General features: G+C 39.4%; 1 protein-coding gene across 6 annotated transcripts in view; it reads right to left on the bottom strand.

Annotated features, from left to right (window-relative positions):
- ESRP2 (epithelial splicing regulatory protein 2) overlaps positions 1 to 20,566 on the bottom strand; it is a 41,934-nt gene that overhangs the window by 10,989 nt on the left and 10,379 nt on the right. For 3 of the 6 annotated variants that reach the window (XM_015640140.3, XM_015640143.1, XM_015640139.1), the window contains exons 4-15: positions 11,653 to 11,766; positions 10,489 to 10,603; positions 9,660 to 9,758; positions 9,484 to 9,538; positions 8,577 to 8,687; positions 7,625 to 7,757; positions 7,388 to 7,430; positions 6,612 to 6,913; positions 4,404 to 4,625; positions 2,938 to 3,136; positions 1,528 to 1,723; positions 481 to 658 (exon numbers count right to left, since the gene is read on the bottom strand). In XM_015640140.3, the coding sequence (XP_015495626.1) occupies positions 481 to 658; positions 1,528 to 1,723; positions 2,938 to 3,136; positions 4,404 to 4,625; positions 6,612 to 6,913; positions 7,388 to 7,430; positions 7,625 to 7,757; positions 8,577 to 8,687; positions 9,484 to 9,538; positions 9,660 to 9,758; positions 10,489 to 10,603; positions 11,653 to 11,766 (1,767 nt within the window). The remainder of the gene's footprint in view (positions 1 to 480; positions 659 to 1,527; positions 1,724 to 2,937; positions 3,137 to 4,403; positions 4,626 to 6,611; positions 6,914 to 7,387; positions 7,431 to 7,624; positions 7,758 to 8,576; positions 8,688 to 9,483; positions 9,539 to 9,659; positions 9,759 to 10,488; positions 10,604 to 11,652; positions 11,767 to 20,566) is intronic. The other 3 variants (XM_015640142.2, XM_015640144.2, XM_015640141.1) reach the window with 2 other exon arrangements.

Below are 20,566 nucleotides of genomic sequence, written 5' to 3'. Positions count from 1 at the left end.
CCAAAATAATTAGAACTTGGAACAGCGTTTTACCAGGACATCTGTGTCTCTCCTTTTGCAAGTCACCACACCCAATTCATAGATCTCTGTATTAGAAATCTGCAAACTTAAGTGTTGAAGGTCAAATGCTGACCTTACCAAAAGGTTCCCATCACCAAGTGGCCAGGACTGAAAACTCCTGGCAGCCCCTACTTTCCTGTGGCAGCCTCTTTGCAGCCCTACTCACACTGGGGCTCTGAGGTCTTCAAACTCAAACCCCAAACCCAGACACCAAACCACGGTTTCCAAATAAGGATTTGGTTTTTTAATAAGAAATAAGGCAAATGGTGTGTTACACTTCAGCCTGCCAGTTAAATATACAACATGCAGCTTGCACACTTGTTTGGCAGCTTCCAAAAACACTCACTTGCTCAGTTTGACCTCCACTGATCAATACTCAGAGGTCCAAACATGAGCTCAAGGAGAGGGCTGCATACTAACCTGGTACCCCTGGAAGAAACTGAGTATCTCCTTCATTCCTGTGTTATATGGCAAGCCCTGCATCCGGACTAAGGCTCCAGGCTGGGGTAGGATCGGAGTGTGGGTGGCAGAGGCAGCAGCTGCCACAGCTCCTGGAGGAGCTGCAATGTACCCCACTGTGGTAGGGGATACTGGAGGACTGAAAGAGAAAGGGAGCACAGCTGTTACAAAAATCAATAACTGGTTCTACTACTCAGAACAGGCAAAGAAGAAACTGAAAATTTAGATTTGAAAATAATCAAAATACAGAAAAACAAACAATCCTGATGTGGACTGTTTTGTGGACTTAATTTCTCTTTAGCATCTCATATTTTTAGAGAAGGGAAAATAGCTAACATTTGTAGTTAAACACAACAAGTGGCATTTGTTACTTCACAGGGGAGTAGAAAAAAGTAGCTGCAGATGACTTTTCTAAGATCATTAATAAAAACACAAATAAATAAAGGGGAGGGGTGTGTCATAATATGAAAATGAGGAAAATGCCCAAATCTGGCATTTCTGAGCCACAAAATAAAGAGTAATTACCATCTCCATCTCCAGTCAGGGTCTGTCTAGCAAATTACCAGATACTCAAGCTAGCAAGTGTCACAAGCCTAGGAGCTATCAGTGAACAAGCTATTTCCCCACAACCCCTGTACCAGACTTCAGTGGTTCATGCCATACCATCTGTGGGAAGGGAAAAGGTGGAGATCTATTTTGCTTTCGCATGTAAAAATGTTCTTTGGTCTCATTGATAGACAAAATCAAACCTAGTACACACCCATGATGAGCCTTTCCCGACAAAAACAGTATTGTAAATAACAAACTGAGAGGTGAGGGTAGAGAGGAGCCCCCTCACAAGGTTACAGAGAAACAGTTAAAATGGTTTCTGCATCTGTTGCTGAACACTAAATTCCTGGGATTGCCTACACTAGAAGTACAAATTTAAGAGCAGTTCACAAATGTTCACAGAGCTGCCTGCTGCACTGGGATGAAAGGTCAAGAGAAGCAGTGAAATCTCAGGGTTACCTGGGATAGTAAGCTGTGTAGTTCATGTAAAGCTGAGCAGCCTGGGCTGGGTAGTAGGTAACAGCTGGAGGAGCAGCTGCAGAGGCCTGGGGTGTCCTGGTGGTTGGCAAGAGGGCTTGTGGCTGGTAAAGGGCTGCTGCCTCCGCTGGGATCACAGCTGCTGTTTGGAAAGCAGCATAAGCTGGTGGAGAAAGACCTAAAAACAAAGCGAGACACAGCAACAAAAAGCAATCAGAATGGCGAACTCTCAGATGAGTAATTCCTCTCCTCAGTGTGATTAAAACCATCTGGGCATGATTGATGAACACTTGAGCAAAGACTGCTCTCTAGCCTCTCCCCTGGAGACCTTTGCTACATCGCCATGAAAAACAACCAGGGCACTTGGAATGAGCAGTTCCTAGAAGTTCACAACTCCTAGAGCTGAGCAGCCTTGTCTATATGTAAATGGAAAGTAGGGAACTTCAGAGTTGTTAAAAGAAAGCATAAAGCCATGTGCATAGAGAAAGCAGGCGTGCACACCAACACACCCTTGTGTTTTCTAACAGAAGTTGTACTCTGTGGGACAAAAGCACCATAATAGTAGCTACACATGGGCATCCATAGCTGCTGACCATGAGACTTCACATATAAGCTTCCTGCAACTTCAAAAAGTATTTTTAGGATATAGCAAATGGGAGAATACCCCACTAGATCACTAGTCTGATTCATTTTGATGAATAAATGACTGATTTGTACAGAAACAACAAACTTGGCTTGGTGTGCAGTCAAATTGGCTTTATATACTATATTTGGCAGCTTTTTACTATTTTGCAAATACACATCAGTATCTGCTTTGTGATTTGGTAGTGAGACTAATTAGAACAGTACAGTAAAATTGCATTATCGTTCCTCAGTAAGGTCCACTGTAATCTTAAAATAAAAAAATTAAAATCCATTCATCTTCAGCACTCTATGGTTGGTTAGTATATCATCCCAGTGGGTGTTTTCCTTCAAAAAGAAGCCCAAAGAGTACCTTCTCAAGGCTCTGAGGCAAGATAGCAAGAGCACTCATCGGCAGCTGGAATATAGAACTTCTCCCCATTTTAAAAATCCCTCTCATTCCAAGTAGATTTCACTACAGGCAAGTCTACTGCAGAGCTCAGAAGAACAGTACACCCACAAAAAGCAAAGTGTGCAACAATTTCACTGGCAAGGCCTTGCTGCCCTCTACTCACCACCGAAAACACGATAAAAATGCCTCTGATCAGTCCCATTATTGCCCAAAGGGAACAATTCCAATCTTAGTATGTACACAGATGGATGATTATTGATCATGGCAAAACCCGAGTCAAAAGGTGAAAGGCCACAAAGCTTCAGCACCTACCACATATCAGCCTTTAGCAGCAGAGAGCAGAAGAATTGGAGACTTACATGGTAACTTACATGGCGGTGGGGATAAGCCACTACGATTTAAAGTGCCACCCATTAAAACAAAGTTCATCTCCTCTCCAGAACACTGGAATACTTCCACATAACGGTCCTTCATCATTTTTTTGTGACATTTTTGAGCCACCATAAAGGCTTTGTCAGCAGATTTCATTTGGATAAAAGCATCACCTGACGGTCGTCCCTAGGGGAGGCGGGGAAATAATTGTAGGTCAATCTGTTATTAAATCACCCAGATCACAAGAAATGCAGAAAGGACTAAGATCAAACATCTACTGAAAGCCTGTATTATTATTCCTTCTCTGGCACAAATGTCTCACAACTCAACAATTTTATTTAGGAGCAGAAAAATCAAGACTCATGCAACAAGTGCCCAGTTAACACAATGCTACTTCAGTCCTCTGCAGAAAGAAACAGAATCATGTAGCATGGAAAAAAAATGTGGAGGTCTCATCCAAAAGCTGTTCAAAGCAGGACTAACTTTCAATTTACATCAGGCCACTCATGGCCTTCTCCACTTGAAATCTGAGCATCTCCAGGGATGGAGATTCCATATCACCTCTGGGAATCTGTTCAGGTGCTTAGCTAATTTCTCATCGTGAGTTTATTTTTTTTGCTTTTCACCCAACTGGGATTTTTTTGTAATGTAGTTTATTCACACTGTCCCTTATTCTTTTGCTGTGAAGCTCTAGAAAGAGCCTGGCTTTGCCTTCCTTACAACTACTTTGGAGGTAATAGTACAATAGCATAAAGTTTCAGATCCTTTAGTAAGTCCATAGCTACATCAGAGATGATTTCCAGGTCTGATTTTCTGCAGTCTGACAGATATACCTGTCTGTATATAATACAAAATCTTCCTTAACCAAAAAAATATACACACAAAAAACCCACTAAACAAATACAGTAGATCTCTCATTTGTTTTCTTTAATACCTCAGTATTTCTGTCATTGAGAACTTATTTTTAACACAAGACAACAGGGAAAATATATCTCTATGACCACATAATTAAAATATACGCAAACCACAATTTTTAATTATCAACTTTCTTTAAAGCCTGAGCAACTGCTAATCAAGTTAGAAAAACCTCATTTTTACCCAAAGACCACTCAAACAACACTGCAGGAACCCTGAAGCTGACAGAACAGATATTCCACCTAAAGGAGACGTTTCTATTGTGTATCTCCAGCCTCTGGCTGAAAACAGCCTCTAGGATAAGGTTATCATTCATAGAACAAGCTTCATCTACCCCACGCTGATGCATATATACATACAGGGAGAGAAAAACAAGACTGTATGTAAAAGGAGAAGAGAAATGAAGCAAAGACAGACAGAGAGAACATTGTATTTTCCCAAGGTTGGATAAGACTAAAGCCAAGATCAGGTAAGCTGCCCTGACTTCTTACCGGTTCAATCACTGCAAAGTTATTACTCCCACGCAAAATGCTGTTACCTGCTGATTAAGGACCATATGAACTCCATGGGGTTTGATATCCCCTGTGGCATCTCCCATAAATTCCAAGATGTCATCAATGCCAGCAGTGTAAGGAAGACCTCTGAGCCGGACACAGTCACGGATGCTGCCCGTGGCAATGGTGTACGGTGGGGGTATGACTGGAATGATGGGAGTTGGAAGAGTTGGAATAAGAGGTGTTGACATGTATCGATTAAGTACCTGTTGGCAAAAAACCCACAGCAATGCAGATTTACAATCATTTGTCTGAGACAGAGCAGTTCTCACAATACTATTCCCAACATCAGAGAAAAAAACCCTTCTTACACCAAATTATTGCAGTTAGTTTCATGTTAATCCTTTGAAAGTTTCAAATGCAGAAAAGGAGAGGGGAAGGCTAACAAATTCAATTTGCTAGACCTCAATAACAGACTTTTCTCAAAAACAGACTTTTCTTTAAAATGTTAAAAGCCAATTACTGTTTTTAGTATCTCAAAAAGGAAAATCTGAAATCACATCTGTGCTAATAAACCAGTATTGTTGTATACTTAGCTAAATCAGGGTAAATTAAAAACAGTAATTTTAAAAGAACTGAGGCTGAAATAGCTAGTAAGTAAAAGCACTAATTATAATTTATTCTAAAACCTGATTGGTTAAGTGAGGGTGCTTATTTGTTTAACCCAAGTGCTCATCTCCAAGTACAGAGTTTTTGAGGAAAAAAAAATTAAGGATAAGAATATAAGAGACTTTGATCTCAACATCTTCTCTTGACTCATTTCCAAATGACAAAGAGAACATATGACACATGTTGGTGCTTAGTGCTGAAAAACATTTTTAGTGATGATTATCACAAATAAACACATGAAAGAAGTACCAAGAAAATAGGTCGCAAAGGTTTAGTTTTTTTAAAAGTGATTCAGCTTAGGGAGTTTGTTTCAAGAATCTTCTTGTAATGCATTTCAGGCCAGAAATCTCTCTTAGTTGTGTAGAGAACATTGCAATTACTTTGTACTAACACTAAGTAGAGGAGAGCTGACTTTACTTCTTGTAATTACTCAAAAAAGCAGCCTGTAATTTCCTAAGAAATAATCTCTTGCCCAAACAGCAAAAAAGTTCAGGTGTTGGCCTAGACAGCTGTCACAGAGGAAGAAGTAATGACAAATTGGTAGAATATAAGTTATATCCAGGTCTACCTAAAAAGAGTGGAAGCAGAGACTTGGTCACTGAGTCAGAGTGATCTTGCTCCTTAGAGGATTTTGCTTCATTCTCTCTCAGGAGGGAAGTTGTAGGGGAGGGGGAAATGCCATTTCCAGTCTTCACAGCACATAGATTCTTGGCTGTGGGAATATCCATATCACAGTAGTAGCAATGGGTCTACAAGTGTGCATATTCTTTCCCTTGCCCAATCCCTTCTACAGAAAGATTTCACCTGTCACATAGGTTTCAGAGTAATACAATGCAATGTATTACATTTTTATAGCCAGTGGTTATGCAAAGACCAGACCAAATCTAATAGTGGTTCCCTCAGGAGCCACCAGTCTAGAAATATTCTGTGTCAGGAATGAGAATGTAATGTGTGGTATTTTTCACAGGTATAAGCTGCTGATGACAAAATAAAATGGTTTTACCAGTTTAAGAAGATAACGATAGGAAATGGTGGAAGATAGGGAAAAAGGAAATATGTTACCTCAGGAAAAAAAAAAAAATACTTCCTTTCACCAAAAAATCAGATACATCCTCTTAATTCATAGCTTCCAAGAAAGCAGTTGCTCATTTCATGCATCCAGATTTGGATTCAATATTAGAAATTCTGTACATGGAGACTAGCATTTAAAGACAATACAGGATTTTCAAGAAGCATTTTTACAGTGCTATCAACTACTATATTTTTAGAATTATTTTTGTGATTTCAGTGAGGAGAAAAAAATTATGCACTGATTTTTACTTTATGGTCCGAGGGATGATTAAAAAAACCACTCAAACAGTGGCAGCTTAAAAAAAAAAAACTAAAACAGTCCCCCCAAATCAACAAACAAAGCAAAACCAGTGCTGCACATTTTCCCATGCCCATTAGGAACCATATATTGGCCTTTCTCGACATTTTTTATATAATAAATGTTCATGGCTGTCTACAACATATATATGGGCAAGTGTTAGAAGAAATGTTTCAACTGTTCAGTTTTGAGTCTCACAACCAATAGCTACAACCTGTTGGACCTCTGCTGCTGTGCTCCTGAAGAGTTCAATGTAACGTTTTCCAAGTATTTCTTTGTGCTTTTTAAGTGCATTCTGTGCATATTCTTCACAGGAAAATAACACAAATGCATCTCCTGTGGGCCTGCCATCTGGGTATTTGACAAAGAGAAGTCCCTCTTTCCCTCCGGTGACTGGGCACTCCGGCCCCAGGAAGCCCAAGACATCTTCCTGAGTAGCAGTGAATGGAAGGCCTCTCATCCGGATGATAACTTGATTCTCCTTAGATAAGAACTGGGCCACTTCATTGGAGGTGCCTGGTAGAGAGATAACAGCACATGGTCAGCCAAGAACATATGGTCAGTGCTGGGCACTCAATACCAGAGGATTCAGCAGCAGTGAAATGTTAAGGAAGAATACAGGAGATGAGTAACCAGCAACAAACCCAAGATCCATACTAACTCTCAGCAATCTATTTTGAGGTGAAAACCTCTTAATCTGCAAGTGTTTAGTATTTTAATTAAATTGGAACAAAGGTGAGATTAGTGTGAATTGATACAAGATACATGAATGCTTCCACTGCAAAGGCTGCTCTTTCTCCCAAGGTTGCTCTTTCAACCACGTGAAAACAGAACTTGACAGGGTCAAATATTCTTGGAAGGTAGAACAGGAAAAGCTACTTCATTATCCATTTGCATCCTCAGTCAAGGAAACAAAAAAAAAAAACAACTAACTAGAACAACATTCCTATGAATGCTTAAGCAATCACATTGAACTCTAACATCACTTACCTCCTGCAATTTTTAAGAATTCTTCCCCAGTGGCTTTGTAAACCTGAAAAGAAAGAACAAAAAAAACCCACATGAAAATCACAATGTTCAGCTTTAAGCCACACACACACTCTTTCACAAGCGAGAGAATTTTGGTTCTTTGAGCAAAACAGAAGCACAGTTTGGTTTTAAATGAGAACATAGTCTAAAATATTCAGGTTTCTCTCCAAAGATCTGTTTCAAGTCACAACTTCTTACCTCAATGTATCTGCTACCCATGTGATGCTTATGCCTTTCCAGGGCAAGGTCTCTCTGTTCAGAATTGACAAACCGAACCAAAGCCTCCCCATTTCTTCTTCCTTGAGAATTCAGACAAAGAGCCACACCACCTCTGGAAGGTAAAACCAACAAATATTAGCTTAGTCTGAATCTTTAATAAATTTAATAAATAATTGTGTAAGAATAGCAAAGGAATCAGACTTTAACATGAAGATTACAGATTGAAAAATAAATTGCTACTATCCACAATTTAATCTTTGTTGTCACGCAATTATGCTTTAAAATCTGCTTCATTGAGATCATGGATCTCATGTTCACCACTTTCTCAAGTCCCATAAAGATGTAAATTTGTCCTTCCTATCATCTCAGAGATTCACATTTGAATTTGCTCATCACTCTAAATAAAAAATTATACTTTTTCAGTGTTGGAGATCTGGAATGTATATTAAGTGACAAGTATGTTAAATAAACTCACTCTCTTCATATATATGTATGCACATAAATCTATATACAGGTATACACATGAGTCATATGAAAATTTATTCCAAACAGTACTTGGAAGTTTCTGAATGTGGCCTGTTTAGAAGGTATAGAAGAATAATAAGCTGGCACAAAACTAAAGCTTTTTCATGTCTTGGCCTCTGCTTTGATTAATGGAATAGGAGTTTCTCCCTTAAGATACTACCAATAAATGAATGTGTATTTGTTTTCAATTGATAAGTCTCTTTTCTGCTTCACACATTTCAAAACATTTTCTTCCACACCTAAGGCTGGTAAACCTGTTTAGCTGTCATGGCCACAGCATGGGAAGGGACCAAATCAAAAGGGAAAGATTGAAGGACTCCAGTGGGGGATGTGTGTTAAACAAATATTAAAGGAACTTGCTATTAGAGACAAAGTGATAAAGCAAGGCAAATTCTCCTTATCTTACTTGGCAATGTTGAGTCCTTTGAAAAATCGAGCGATATCCTGGTCTGAAGACTGCCATGGCAAGCCTCTGGCACGTATTACAGTCTCACTGTCCACAGTTTCAGATTTACTACTGCACAGAAAGAAAAACAAGACAAAGTAAGCTTTAATCCTTTAATCCAGGTTTTCCAATATTTTACCAAACTTCAGATTGCAACTAATTGAATTGTAAATAGGAGAGTCTCAACAGAAAATATACTCCCAATCTCCATTATTCAATTAAATAAAGAAAGGGAAGATAACTTGGATAATTCCTTCATGTCTACGACACTGAAGATGCACAATGTTGTCACCACACTGCAGTTCCTTAAATAAAAGAATAAGAAAACTGCCTCAATGTAAAGTAATGAGGAACTGAATTAATTTTATTTGAAAGATGCAGCAATCCAAGCAACACAAATTACTTATGCCTAAAATATTTCAGTCTGGTCACTGAAATGCATTTGTAAAGAACTGATTTGTAAAGAACTCCCTAAACCCAACACCCAATTTAGCATGGAAAACCACTTTGGGAAGCACCACACAGCTCAGCTCATGCAGGGTGCACTGGCCATCAGCCCTGTTGACTTAGGGAAAGTTCACAAATATTTCTTCACCCTGGGTAAGATAAGCCAGCCTCAATGCCATGCAAAACAGAAGTAAGAGAACAAAGAGCATTTAACATGCAATGACTTTAAAGAGTTGGACTAAAGTACAGCATTCAGCATGCCAGCCACAGTCTGTCTGCAAGGGAGGGACTGCTGAGTGCACTGTGCTGTTCTCAGGAGCCAGCCTGCTTGCACATGACCATGGGGAAATATTCACAAGCTTTCCTTGCTGTAACACAAGACTCATCTTTGCTTGTAAACAGCTGTGACAAGGGCACTTACCAAGGACCTGTTTCATACTTGTATTTCACAGTTTCAGGCTCAGTAAATACGTGATCTGTGACAAAACAGGAAGTTTAAATATAACCAGGGTCAGAGATTACTTAAGAATGACAGCACCACTGCCAATTCTTTCAGAAAAGAAGGATTTCAGCTTTCAGTATAAATAGTTAACTTACTACAACCTTCTGAGAGCATGCTGAAAATTATAGCCACCATGGTCTTCACTTGCCACACACCAAAGTCCTCCTCTGCTTCATCTGTTGCTAAGCCTAGATCTGAACAGGTGATTATAGAAAATAACAGACTTGCACAATCCTTTGTAAACAAGTCATAAGGCTTTCTTATATTAACATAGAACTAATAATCAAATTTACTGGGCTTAGTGGGGACATGTGGCTATTAGACATGTTACTCTGCTCATAAACTGGTTTATATTCACTTTAACAGACAACAGTTTGAAAAGTATTAAAAGCTTACATAATTTCAGTGTTGACAGTCTGAAAAAGAAAAAGCTGAATAAGTTCCTATCACTTAAAACCTAACTGAACTTTAATCTGATTCAGATGGGCCGCAACAATCCTTCTAATTTGAATTTAGATGTAGAGTACTGTTTGAGTTTTGGTTTTGCTTTATTTTTGAACTCAGTCAGGATCATGCAAGATAATTACTATCTTCAAACACTGGAAACCTGCAGGTGCTGAAAAGGCCCACTGACAGTTCAGTTTTTCCTTTAAGATCAAGCACCAATGCAAGTGATGCTTTTCTTTGGCAGATTTACTAAATATGGTTTAGAAATCAATTAGATTCAATTTAGGGAAAAAAATTATGAGCAGAGCCACTCTCCCAACACACACTTAAGTAGGCATTCCTTTCACTTTACCTAAAACTATCTGTGAGTTTTAAAACCCACATCTAGTTTTATTCTTCTAAACTCTATTACAATCACAGAGATAAAACTCAAGGAATCTTAACTGATTGTGGTATATAAGCTGCACAAAAGGATACATTCTGCCATGGTTTTGATAGTCTGATCTTTCACGGCGGCTGAACTAGGGTAGCATGTGTGGAACTCTTTGCGCAGATCATAAAAGGTATAGAAGCAGTCCGACAACAAGAAGTTCTGCAAGGAAGGCAAAAATGTTTGTTTTGTACATACTATCCCTTTAAATTTCAATTAATACTTTTGGAGTGAATGAGGCACTCTCAAAAATCATGTAGTTCCATGTCACCAGCTTGTTGGTGATGGAGCAGTTTGGTTTCTTTGTAACACAGTTCAAATTCTGTAACTCTAGAGATCTGGATCTCTACATGAACAAAGTCAAATAGCCTCTGGGAGTCAGACCCATGCAAAAACAGCTGGAGAGGATGGCTGGGGAAAAAAAATTAAAAATATCTAGGTTTTGCTGTTCAATTCCCATTTTGGACACTATTTTATCTTTTGTGGCTAACACTGAAAAGCAGATTTGTACCAAACCGTGATGATGAGTTTTAAATAAATATTGTCACAGAATACAAAATCTCTTTCAGTACCTTCCAGAAAAGAACCCTACAACTGGCCAGATCCTTCCATGTCAGCAGCTCTTATTCTTGTGGGGTTCCTGCAGACCCTGCTAAGTCAGCAAACTCAAGAGCCACCACCTTGCACAAAGGCAATGTTCTCCTTCCTGCGTTTGACAGGGTGCTCTAAACTCTCCAGGAACTTGGAGCAGAAACTACTGCTTCATGTGGGGGTAGGAAACAAGCTGCAGCTCTGCTTCCCACTGAATAAATGCAGATGGGGCACCACTGCCAGGCCACATCACCATCTGTGTGCTTACCCTCCACAGGACGCTGGTTTAACACAAGCCTAAGCAAAGCAACAGCTCTCCATCACTTCTGCAGAGATTTGATTTGTACCTCTGTTTCCACTCCACACACAGATCTCAAAGTTCTTGTATTGCTTCTGTCTCTATCCTGTTTTTCCTAATTTTCCTCTTCCTTATGCCCATCTGGGAGTCCAAGTAGTTAGTGTGGCTGACTTTCAAGAGCAAGTGCCTAAAATAACTACTCAGCAACTCAGGGCTCAGGCAGGGAGGGGATCATCTTCAATTGGGACACTCTAGTTCCCAGGGTGGGATTGTATCACTCCCCTCCCAGCACTGCCTCTCTGCACCAGTTCTGCTCTTGTACCTTCTTGGATGTTTCCGGGTGGAGAACTTGTCGAATGAGTAACTGGCCATCACTGCAGAGGGTGTAAGAGCTCCTTCCAAGTACTTTCAAATCACTGGATACCAGCTGACTAAACTGGAAAATAAAGTGAAAAATTTAATTGTACTGACTGATAATTTCATGCACTTGCCATTACTTCAGCACTTTTGTTTTAAGGAGATAAAGTAATTCAACATTTTGTAAAAGTTTTGAAAAAACATGGAGGAAAACACATAGGCTCCTGATAAAAGTAAGCAAATAAACTGTATGCATTTGTGGAATAGAAAACAAGAACACCTAGAATATAGTAAAAAGATTAATTATGAAGATATGGCAGAACTATGAGTTCATATGAAAAGTGATCATATTATACTGGTAATGTACAAAATCTGGACTAACTATGATTTCGGTTATTAAATATTTAAAAGAACTTTGAAGATAAATCACAAAATTGATTTTGCAATGCCTTTCTTCACCCATAGCACCTTTGATTATGTCTCAATAGTTTTTTTAACTTCAAAAACAAAGAGAAATATCCATCAGGATTTACTAATATTTCAAAAGTAATATATTAAGAAAAGCCAAGCAAACAGTGATCTAATACCTTCAGAAGTTAAACTATAATCAAGCCAAGTCCAAGCTAATAAAGTTCTTGGTAGAGATAAAGTGTTACAAATACTAGATTAAAAAAAAAATTATTCCCAGCTCTAAGATGGCTAGCCCCCAACAGATTAATTCTCAAGAGGAAAGGGCTCCAGGTGTCTTGTTCAACATTATTTTCCATCCTTAGATAACAGTTTCTAGCCTTTTGTTACTCTGCACCGGTGTTAAATTCCTAGCTCCTAATAAGTCAACTAGCATATGTCATATCAGTAAGCAGTAGCTTGTTAACTAACTTTCAAGGGGACAAATATAATTAGTCTAAGTTTCCCTCTTGATGCTGCTCCCTCCCAGGAAAGCATCACCTCACAAACAAAGCAATAATTACAATCATGATGCAGTAGACACCCACTGCTCTCAGCAACAGCTTATAACTCCAAAACAACCAACCCCAAAAGCAAATTGCAAGTTGACTTGAGACTCAGACAGTATCTTTTTCGTGTTTTTTAACCTGTGTATGGGGAGAAAAAGGAGTTGGTTTGTTTTATCATAACACAAGTGGCACTTTACACTATTAGTCTCTGCTCAGGAAAGATGATGACAGAACTCACAGTGTGAACAAGTGTTGCAGCACCTGCAGCCCAAAGGTAAGGCTCCACAAAGGAAAATCTGTGTATTGAACATGATTTAGGAGGAGGAGAGACATGATTACCCAGGCTTTATTTCAAAATAACTGCTCAAATGAATCCAGGCCCCTTTCTAGGCTTGGGCAGCTGACCAGAGTTCCACTACTATTTTGAGTTCAGAATCCTGTAGTAGTGGGTACTCAACCAACCCAAACTTGCAGGTTCACAAAACCTGTTTTTTCCAAATGCTAGTAGAGGTTGTGTTCCTACCACAAGCTGAAATCTTGAAGAACCTGAAGCTTTAAAGCCAGTTATTGTTCAAAGATGATTTAAAGTCAGAAAAACGAGATCTGAGAGTGCTCAAAATACCTCAGTTGATGTGTAAACATCAGAAAAAGAGGAAAATTCCAGTGGAGTACAGAGGAACCACTTCAGAAAAGTAGCTGTGGACGGCCACAGTCACAGACCAACAACAAATACTCTTACCACAATAACACACATGAGGAGAATTGCCTTCTTACTAAATGCACCAACTTATTAGTTTCTTTTTTAACTAATGGGCACAGTAAAGAGCAAATGTTTGTAAAAAGGGATTGGAAATGGTGATAGGAATCAGCCTCCAGATGGTGCACAGGGGTTCTTGCCGAAAGGAAGCAGTCTTACTGATGAATAGCAATAAAATACTCTCCAAACCTTCAACTTTGTACCCTGTGTTACCGAAGATGCTCAAAAGCCAATACAGAGAGTGCAGTTAGGGAGCTATTTTGATCAGATACAAGAAGAAATCTAACCCACACAGCTTGAAGAAAGCAGCAAATGTAAGCAGCCTCCTGCTGTACAGATAAGACATAAGAACTGTAGATCAAAAAGACTTCAAGTTAGAAAACAAAAGGAGAAAAATGTTTGTACAAGGGAGGAAATGCTCAGGTCAAATGATGTAAGTAAAATTAGTAAAAATCAAGACTACTGCACTGAAATATTCCCTTTTTCTCCAGGTGCTGTTTCCCACACAGCCTACAGCTGAAAAGACAACACAGATATTTTCAGAAGCCAGGACTGAGAAGATGCCAGAGTAGTAAAATATTGCATAAGGACACTGATAAGACCAGAATTCCAAGTGTACTAAGGTTTAAAGAATTCCCAAGGATCAGCATTTGTTTTTATTTTTACCAAGTGTAAGTATTTGCACTGCGTATTTATTAAATGTCAGTGAGAACATTCAACACTGCAAACTCCTTTCCAATGGAACAATTAACATGTCAAAACAATTCTCTGCTTTTCTTACCAGATGTCAGCAGCCTAAAGTGCCTTAGATAAACTGCCACAAGGTTGTCAGGCCTTGCTGGGAGCTTATTTAGAAACTTCTATTTTAAAAACAGCCTTTTTCAGACTTTGGGGTGAACTGCTCTGGAAGAGGGTGAAAAGATGCTGGAAAGAAGAGTCAGGAGACATAAGCTTCATTATCCAAACCAGCTTAATTATGGCATGGCTTAACTGAGGAGAGGAGGGGGTAGCAGAGTGAATGGGAAGATTCACCTAGGATCAGAGCAAGGGGCAAAATAGCCCCAGAGGAATGGCAGATATTTGAGATTAGCCTGAAGTAGCTTTTTTCATCCACAGGAGATGTCTCCTAATTCTGCAAAGGTTCTATATGAAAGGCATAGCTGTGGACCAGCTCTTGCTGCTGTAGATTGCATTGGACCCTCAAGACTTTCAGGCAATAGAAACATGTAACATGTGTCAAGCGTGTTAAAGCAGCTAGAGTAGATGTGTTTGTAAAGTCACACTGTTCAGAACAACAAGCCACATCAGTTAAGCAATTCAGCACTGCCCAGGAAAAGCCATCTTCAGCCTCCTTTCTTGCACCACAGATTTCAGGCAGCATTTCAAAAGACAGCCTTGAACTGGCATCCACCCTAATGTAGCAAGCTAAGGACAAGTTAAGACCAGCACCAGATTTACATTACGTTTTCCTGTCTCACATGTCAAACAACCCATCCACAGCTCTGTTATTTCAAAATTCAATCCCCATCTCCTTCACTCCACCAATAAAAACCATCTCAGCTATTTACTGCTGTCATTCACCTCCATGCTGCCCTCCAAGCACGCCCCCACTTCAGCAGGCAAAGCTGCCCCACCTTAACACTGCCCCCACCAAGCTCACACACCCTGTCTGCCCTGCTCATCTGCTCCTTTCACAGCAGTTACACACTTAATTACCTGGTTGCATCTTGCAACCAGCCCTCATTTTGACTTTGGCAAGAACCAGTCTATTAGCATCACCCTCCACCTTTATTGTCTATTCCACCAGAGCAGTCTCTCCAGCAAAGCTCTTATGAGTCATTCCATATTTGAAGGAATATGTTCAATAATTCCACTCCAAGATTAAAAACAGAACAGAGAGAAGAAGAAGAAGAATCAAATAAGCTGCTCTATATATTTGCCTCCACGAAACCTAAAACAGTTCTTAGAGAAAAGGTGGTGAGAGGGAAGGACAAGCTTTGAACACCAGTTTGAAAAACTGGCCAAACAGGATTTTGGTCATGTAACTGAGAGTACAAAGAGATTGAAGAGACATGTTTTGCCAGCAGCAAAGCTGGATGAAAGCCAGCACAAGCTGCTGTGTTTTTTGCAGATGAATCCCAAGGGACTAAAATAACAGCCCCCTTCGTGTTGCCTTAAATATAGCTGAACTAAGATGTGGATCTTAGAGAAACAAGAAGATTCTTCACTAAGCTTTTTCTGCAGTTATGATGCACGAAACACTAAAATAAACATCTGTCTGTTTGGATATTCTCATTTCCCTTACTAAAAATAGCTCTCATCCTTGAGAAAGGCCACTGCATCTGTGCTGTATCTGTGCCTGGCATGGTAATGAAAACTGAGACAATTCAGTCACAGCATGCACCCATGCTGTCAAACAGAACCATTTCTAAACCACCATGGTACTCTGGGGGATTCTCTCTTTAAATCACCTCTGAGAAACAACAGAAAATTCATCTGCCTCTTACACATCAGATTTCCATCAGCTCCTGGTGGGTCTTCAAGGATCCTTTCCTTAAATCATGCACAGAATTTCTCTGTTTTGTTTCTTTTGGCCCTACTGACCCATCACAGCTAAGACAAGATAAAATCATTCACAGAGCTTCAGAATTAAAGGCATCCTTGCAGTTTAAGCAGGTCTGGAATGCCATGCTAAAGTATAACAAAAATCCAGGAAACAACTTAGCTTGTAGTCCACACTTAAGCTAGATTTGAATCTATTTTCAAGTAGAAAGGTGAGTTTTATTTATCGATATTCTTTGCACAAAGAATGGTCCTCAGAGTGTAGGGATTCAGATCTATAGTATCAACAGGATATTACAATTTTGATTACAAATCAAAAATTTCCCAGTTTACAATTTGGTGATTGCAGATGAATACATGGTCTACTTTCTGCCAGATCAGCATATCAAAAAGTGCTCACTCTATCACCCGTGCCATCTTCAGACCTGGGAGGGTGAACAGATGGTATCCAGTCCAGTCAAAATTGGAGACGTGAGACAGAGAGATGATATTTGATTTGGCTTAAAGCCTATCAAGAGACTTTGAAAAGGTTTAGCATTCTAGATTAGTGTTTTGCAAAATAACCCCAAGCAAACAAAAAAACCCCCAAAAACCAACAAAACAAAAGCCACCAAAACAAATCAAAACCCCCACACTAAAACTTCTTCAGGAATGACAGCTTTTGGTCATTATTAAAAAAGAAAACTTTTGGGAATAACTTAGAAGAAAAGTTATTTTGGCTCACTTAGGCCCTACTTTCTGATATATTCCCTTGAGCTTAAAAACCCCTCATATTACTAAAATGAAACTGTTGTAGAGAAAGTGAAAAAAAAGACTCCATTATAAAGTACCCTGAGATTAAAAAGCTTCGTCTGAGGCACCTAAATGTGCATTTCTTACATCTCCTTTGCGCAAACCTATGACTAAAGCCATACTGTTTATAACCAAGGATGTTTTCCAGTCTAACTTGTATTTAAAAAAAATCATCATCACTTATTAGACATTACTGCAATTCACAACATTGGAGCTTTAGACTCTCAGGCCTTTGGTGTGAGTCATTCTTTGCTTGCAGCATTAAGCATATAACTACTATCAGTCTTCTTTCAGCTAACAGCAGCATGGAAAACAAAGGATAATCTTCAAAAAGGTTTCACTGAAGATTTTCTATTCTCTGTTCTGTTTCAACAGGCAAAAGGTACTGCAGTTGTTGCCTCAAATAATGCCTGATTTGACTCTAAATCCTCTACAATTTATTCCAGAGAACACGCAAACCCAATTATACAGTTGCAGGTGCCGTTCATAAAAGATCTCCAGCAGTTGAACAATGAAAGAGGCTGCTGAGAGAAGTTGCAGATTCTTCATCGTTTAAAATACTAAAGACCCAAGTGGCCATGGTCTCTGCCAGCCTGCTCAAGTGGCCCTGTTTTCAGGGCTTGGGCTGGACAACATTTATAGTGACTCCCAGCACCTGGGACTCTGTTTTGCCCACTCTGCAGCTCTGCCAAAGATCAGGACACCAATGCCACCATAGTGTGTACCTGAGGGCCTGGGGGCGTTTGGGAAAGGACATGTTTTCTGAGATGTGGGGAAATGAAGGAGATCAAGAGTTCAGATGCAGCCAAAACTCATTAACAGAACCTGTCTGCATTAAAACATAAGCAAGATTGGAGCACCACTGAAAAACAGCATCCAACAATCCTGAAGTCTGTCTGAAGATGTAGAGTCTAATACAGCATGAGAAAACTCAGGAGTAACAAGCCATGGCTTTGGTATACAGAACTTGCACACACACAGCACACCATGACATGTCAGCCTAGGGAAATATTTTCACTTGGACTTTGTGCCTCATTTTCTACACCCATGAGGGTTTCACATTTATTTACAATCCTCTCCATGGGCAGTTTTCTGCTCCTTCACTCTTCCAACCCTGGTGATAATGTCAGCCTTATCCATGCAATGGAGGAATTTAAAGCATGTCAATAGTATTGGGAGGTGCACAGACTGCATTTCAGCACTATTTACAAGTATGATAACCCTTTATTGTGCTGGGTAACTTTTTAAACAGAGAATCCTCTAGTAAGCCCTTGCCTTTGTTCATCTGTTAACTGATATTCCACATGGGTGATAATGGATACATGGTGACCTTGTACTAAAATTGCTATATGGAAAAAAAGAAAAAAGTGTAAGCCCCAGTGTAGCCACAAGCAACTTCTTTTCCTCTTCTAGCTAAACAGGGGGAAAAAATACTGTATTTAGATACTGTTCAGACATAAACATGGAAAAGGAATTGCCCCTTGGTTTTATTTCTTTGCAAGGCAAACCTGCAGGAGATGACAGAGGCAGCCCAGGTCCATTCACTAGAAATGTTCAAAAATAATATTTCCGGTTTTTTTCTCCTATTAGAAGGAAGGCAATTATTTGCTCTACTGAACACTAATGCCTGAGATTATTTAGTGACTGCAGACTAGCTTGGACAAAAGTATGGGTTCATTTCCAGCTTGCCAGAGAATCTCATTTTGCTCAGTATGACCAGTCAAGTTAAATATCACCTTATGCCTCTTGATGGCCTAGAAACTGCATTAAATAACAGAATGAGTAATCAGTCACAAAGGCCACCATAAATATACTCAAGAGAGACATTATACAGTAGCCAGAACCAGTTAAGAGTCCAGATCCATCTTTGGAATTTGCAAGTGTAAGAGCAAGTTTGCCCTACTAAGTCTCAAGGAGAGGCAGGGTGTGGCACTGAGCTTCAAGCACTGGAGCCTGCCTTCTCCTCAAGTACATTATGCTGCTTCTGACTACCTGGTAATCTGCTGTCATTTTCTCTACTTTCCTGAGCAGAGGTCCAGACCAAATGCTGCACATCCTGCTGGTCCTCTAGCTGTTCCAAAGCAGTTTCCTCCACACCAGCTGCCTATATAGACCAACTCCTGTTGTTGTTGCCTCTCTTACAGAAACTAATTCGTTTCCACTCATGCCATGAGTGAAAGGTGACAACAGGGTCTCAGCTATCCTTGGTTTGGGGTCCTGCCATAAAATTTCAATCATAAATCCTCAAAGGATGTAGTAGTTGAAAAACACAGAATTATGTTTTTAAATGTATTTATGATATTCACTTCTATTTTTTACATTGTTGGGAAGCTGAAGGTACAGGAAATATCAGCTTGTCCTGCTCCTTGTTGTCACCTCACAGGTCACTGCAAGTGTCTCAATAAAGAAAGGCCTACTGACACTTCTTATAATTACTGCAAGACTTCAAGAGAGAAAATGGAAGGTATTCTTCAAGTTTATTGCATCCATTGCACTCAATAAAGCAGAGCAAATTCCTTTTAAATTCATTATACTACTTCAGAATTAATAGAGGGACTGGCAACTTAAAACTTAGCTGGTGAGAGTAGCCTACAGCTAATTTCCTGCATAAAAATAAGTTTGTTTAGTGTTGTTCAGCAGCAGGTAGAACATGAAATACATAAACAGAGCAGCAATTGTCATGGTTTGTCTGTCCAGTGACAATCTGTGAAACATATAAAACAGACCATTGTGACTCAGGGCTGTCTTAAAGATGAAACTTCCACCTTATTTCTTTCTCTGGTTCATTTTAATTTGGACTGGGTATTTGTGCAACAGAGTAAACAATAGCTAACTAAATGCTTTAATTCTTCCTAGGAAAGAATGCAAACATATAACCTTCTGCCATGACAAAGATCTGTCCAAGCCACTCCACTTGAACATTTTATGACCATCTACGATTAATTATTTCTTAGATGGAAATTTGCAACACTCGATTATTTGCATGCTTTCCAGCTATGGTATCTACAGCATCTAATTCAGGTAATGCATTAAGCATAAAAGGCAAGACCATGGCTCAGGCCATCTGAATGTCACAGCAATCAGGTCACAGGCTTTTATCTTCAAAAGCACAACCTGTTTTAATAAGAGAGTGTTGAAATATGCAGAGTACTCCACAAATAAGCTACTTGAAGTCAGCCTTGTATAAGATAAAGCACCCCAGTCCAGCAGTGTAAGAACTTCAGAGTTTGTAGACTTACTTTACTACTACATTATGTGTCAGGAAACTGCTAAATAAAGAAACACTGAGATAATCTACATTTGCACTTTAATATATATGAAAGAGGCCATAGTTATCAAAGCCAACAAAATAATGCAAAAATATGAATATCTTGAAAAATACTTTATCATTTGTTAGCACAGATTATTCATGTCTGATTTTAAGCAGAAAAAAAATTCCAAATACTACTAATACAAAAAAAAAAATCCCTCCTCTGTCAAACTTGTAGCTGCATTTCAAGCAGGTTTACAATGGTGCCTCACACTCCTCACAGGCTGCTTGCTATCAGCTCACAGAGCAAGTCATTACAGCCTGAAAGACAAGGTTGAACATAATTTCCAAACTCTAGGTTTTAATTAATGCCATGACTGCAAAATTTCCCAAAGTCTTGATATAAGCACAAGCTCTCTTTCAGTTTTCTATACCTCCCCCACTCACCTCTGTTTCAAGGACAAACTTTCATTAGCAATGTGATCTTTAGCACTGGCTCTGTTGACTGTAATGCTTGGTACTGCTCTATTTACTCAACACTACCTCATTGTTTGTAGTGCAA

Source organism: Parus major, chromosome 11 (assembly GCF_001522545.3).
Source record: "Parus major isolate Abel chromosome 11, Parus_major1.1, whole genome shotgun sequence".
Lineage (NCBI taxonomy): Eukaryota > Metazoa > Chordata > Aves > Passeriformes > Paridae > Parus > Parus major.
Note: the sequence above shows the minus strand (reverse complement) of the source record. Positions and strands in the feature narration are given on the sequence as shown.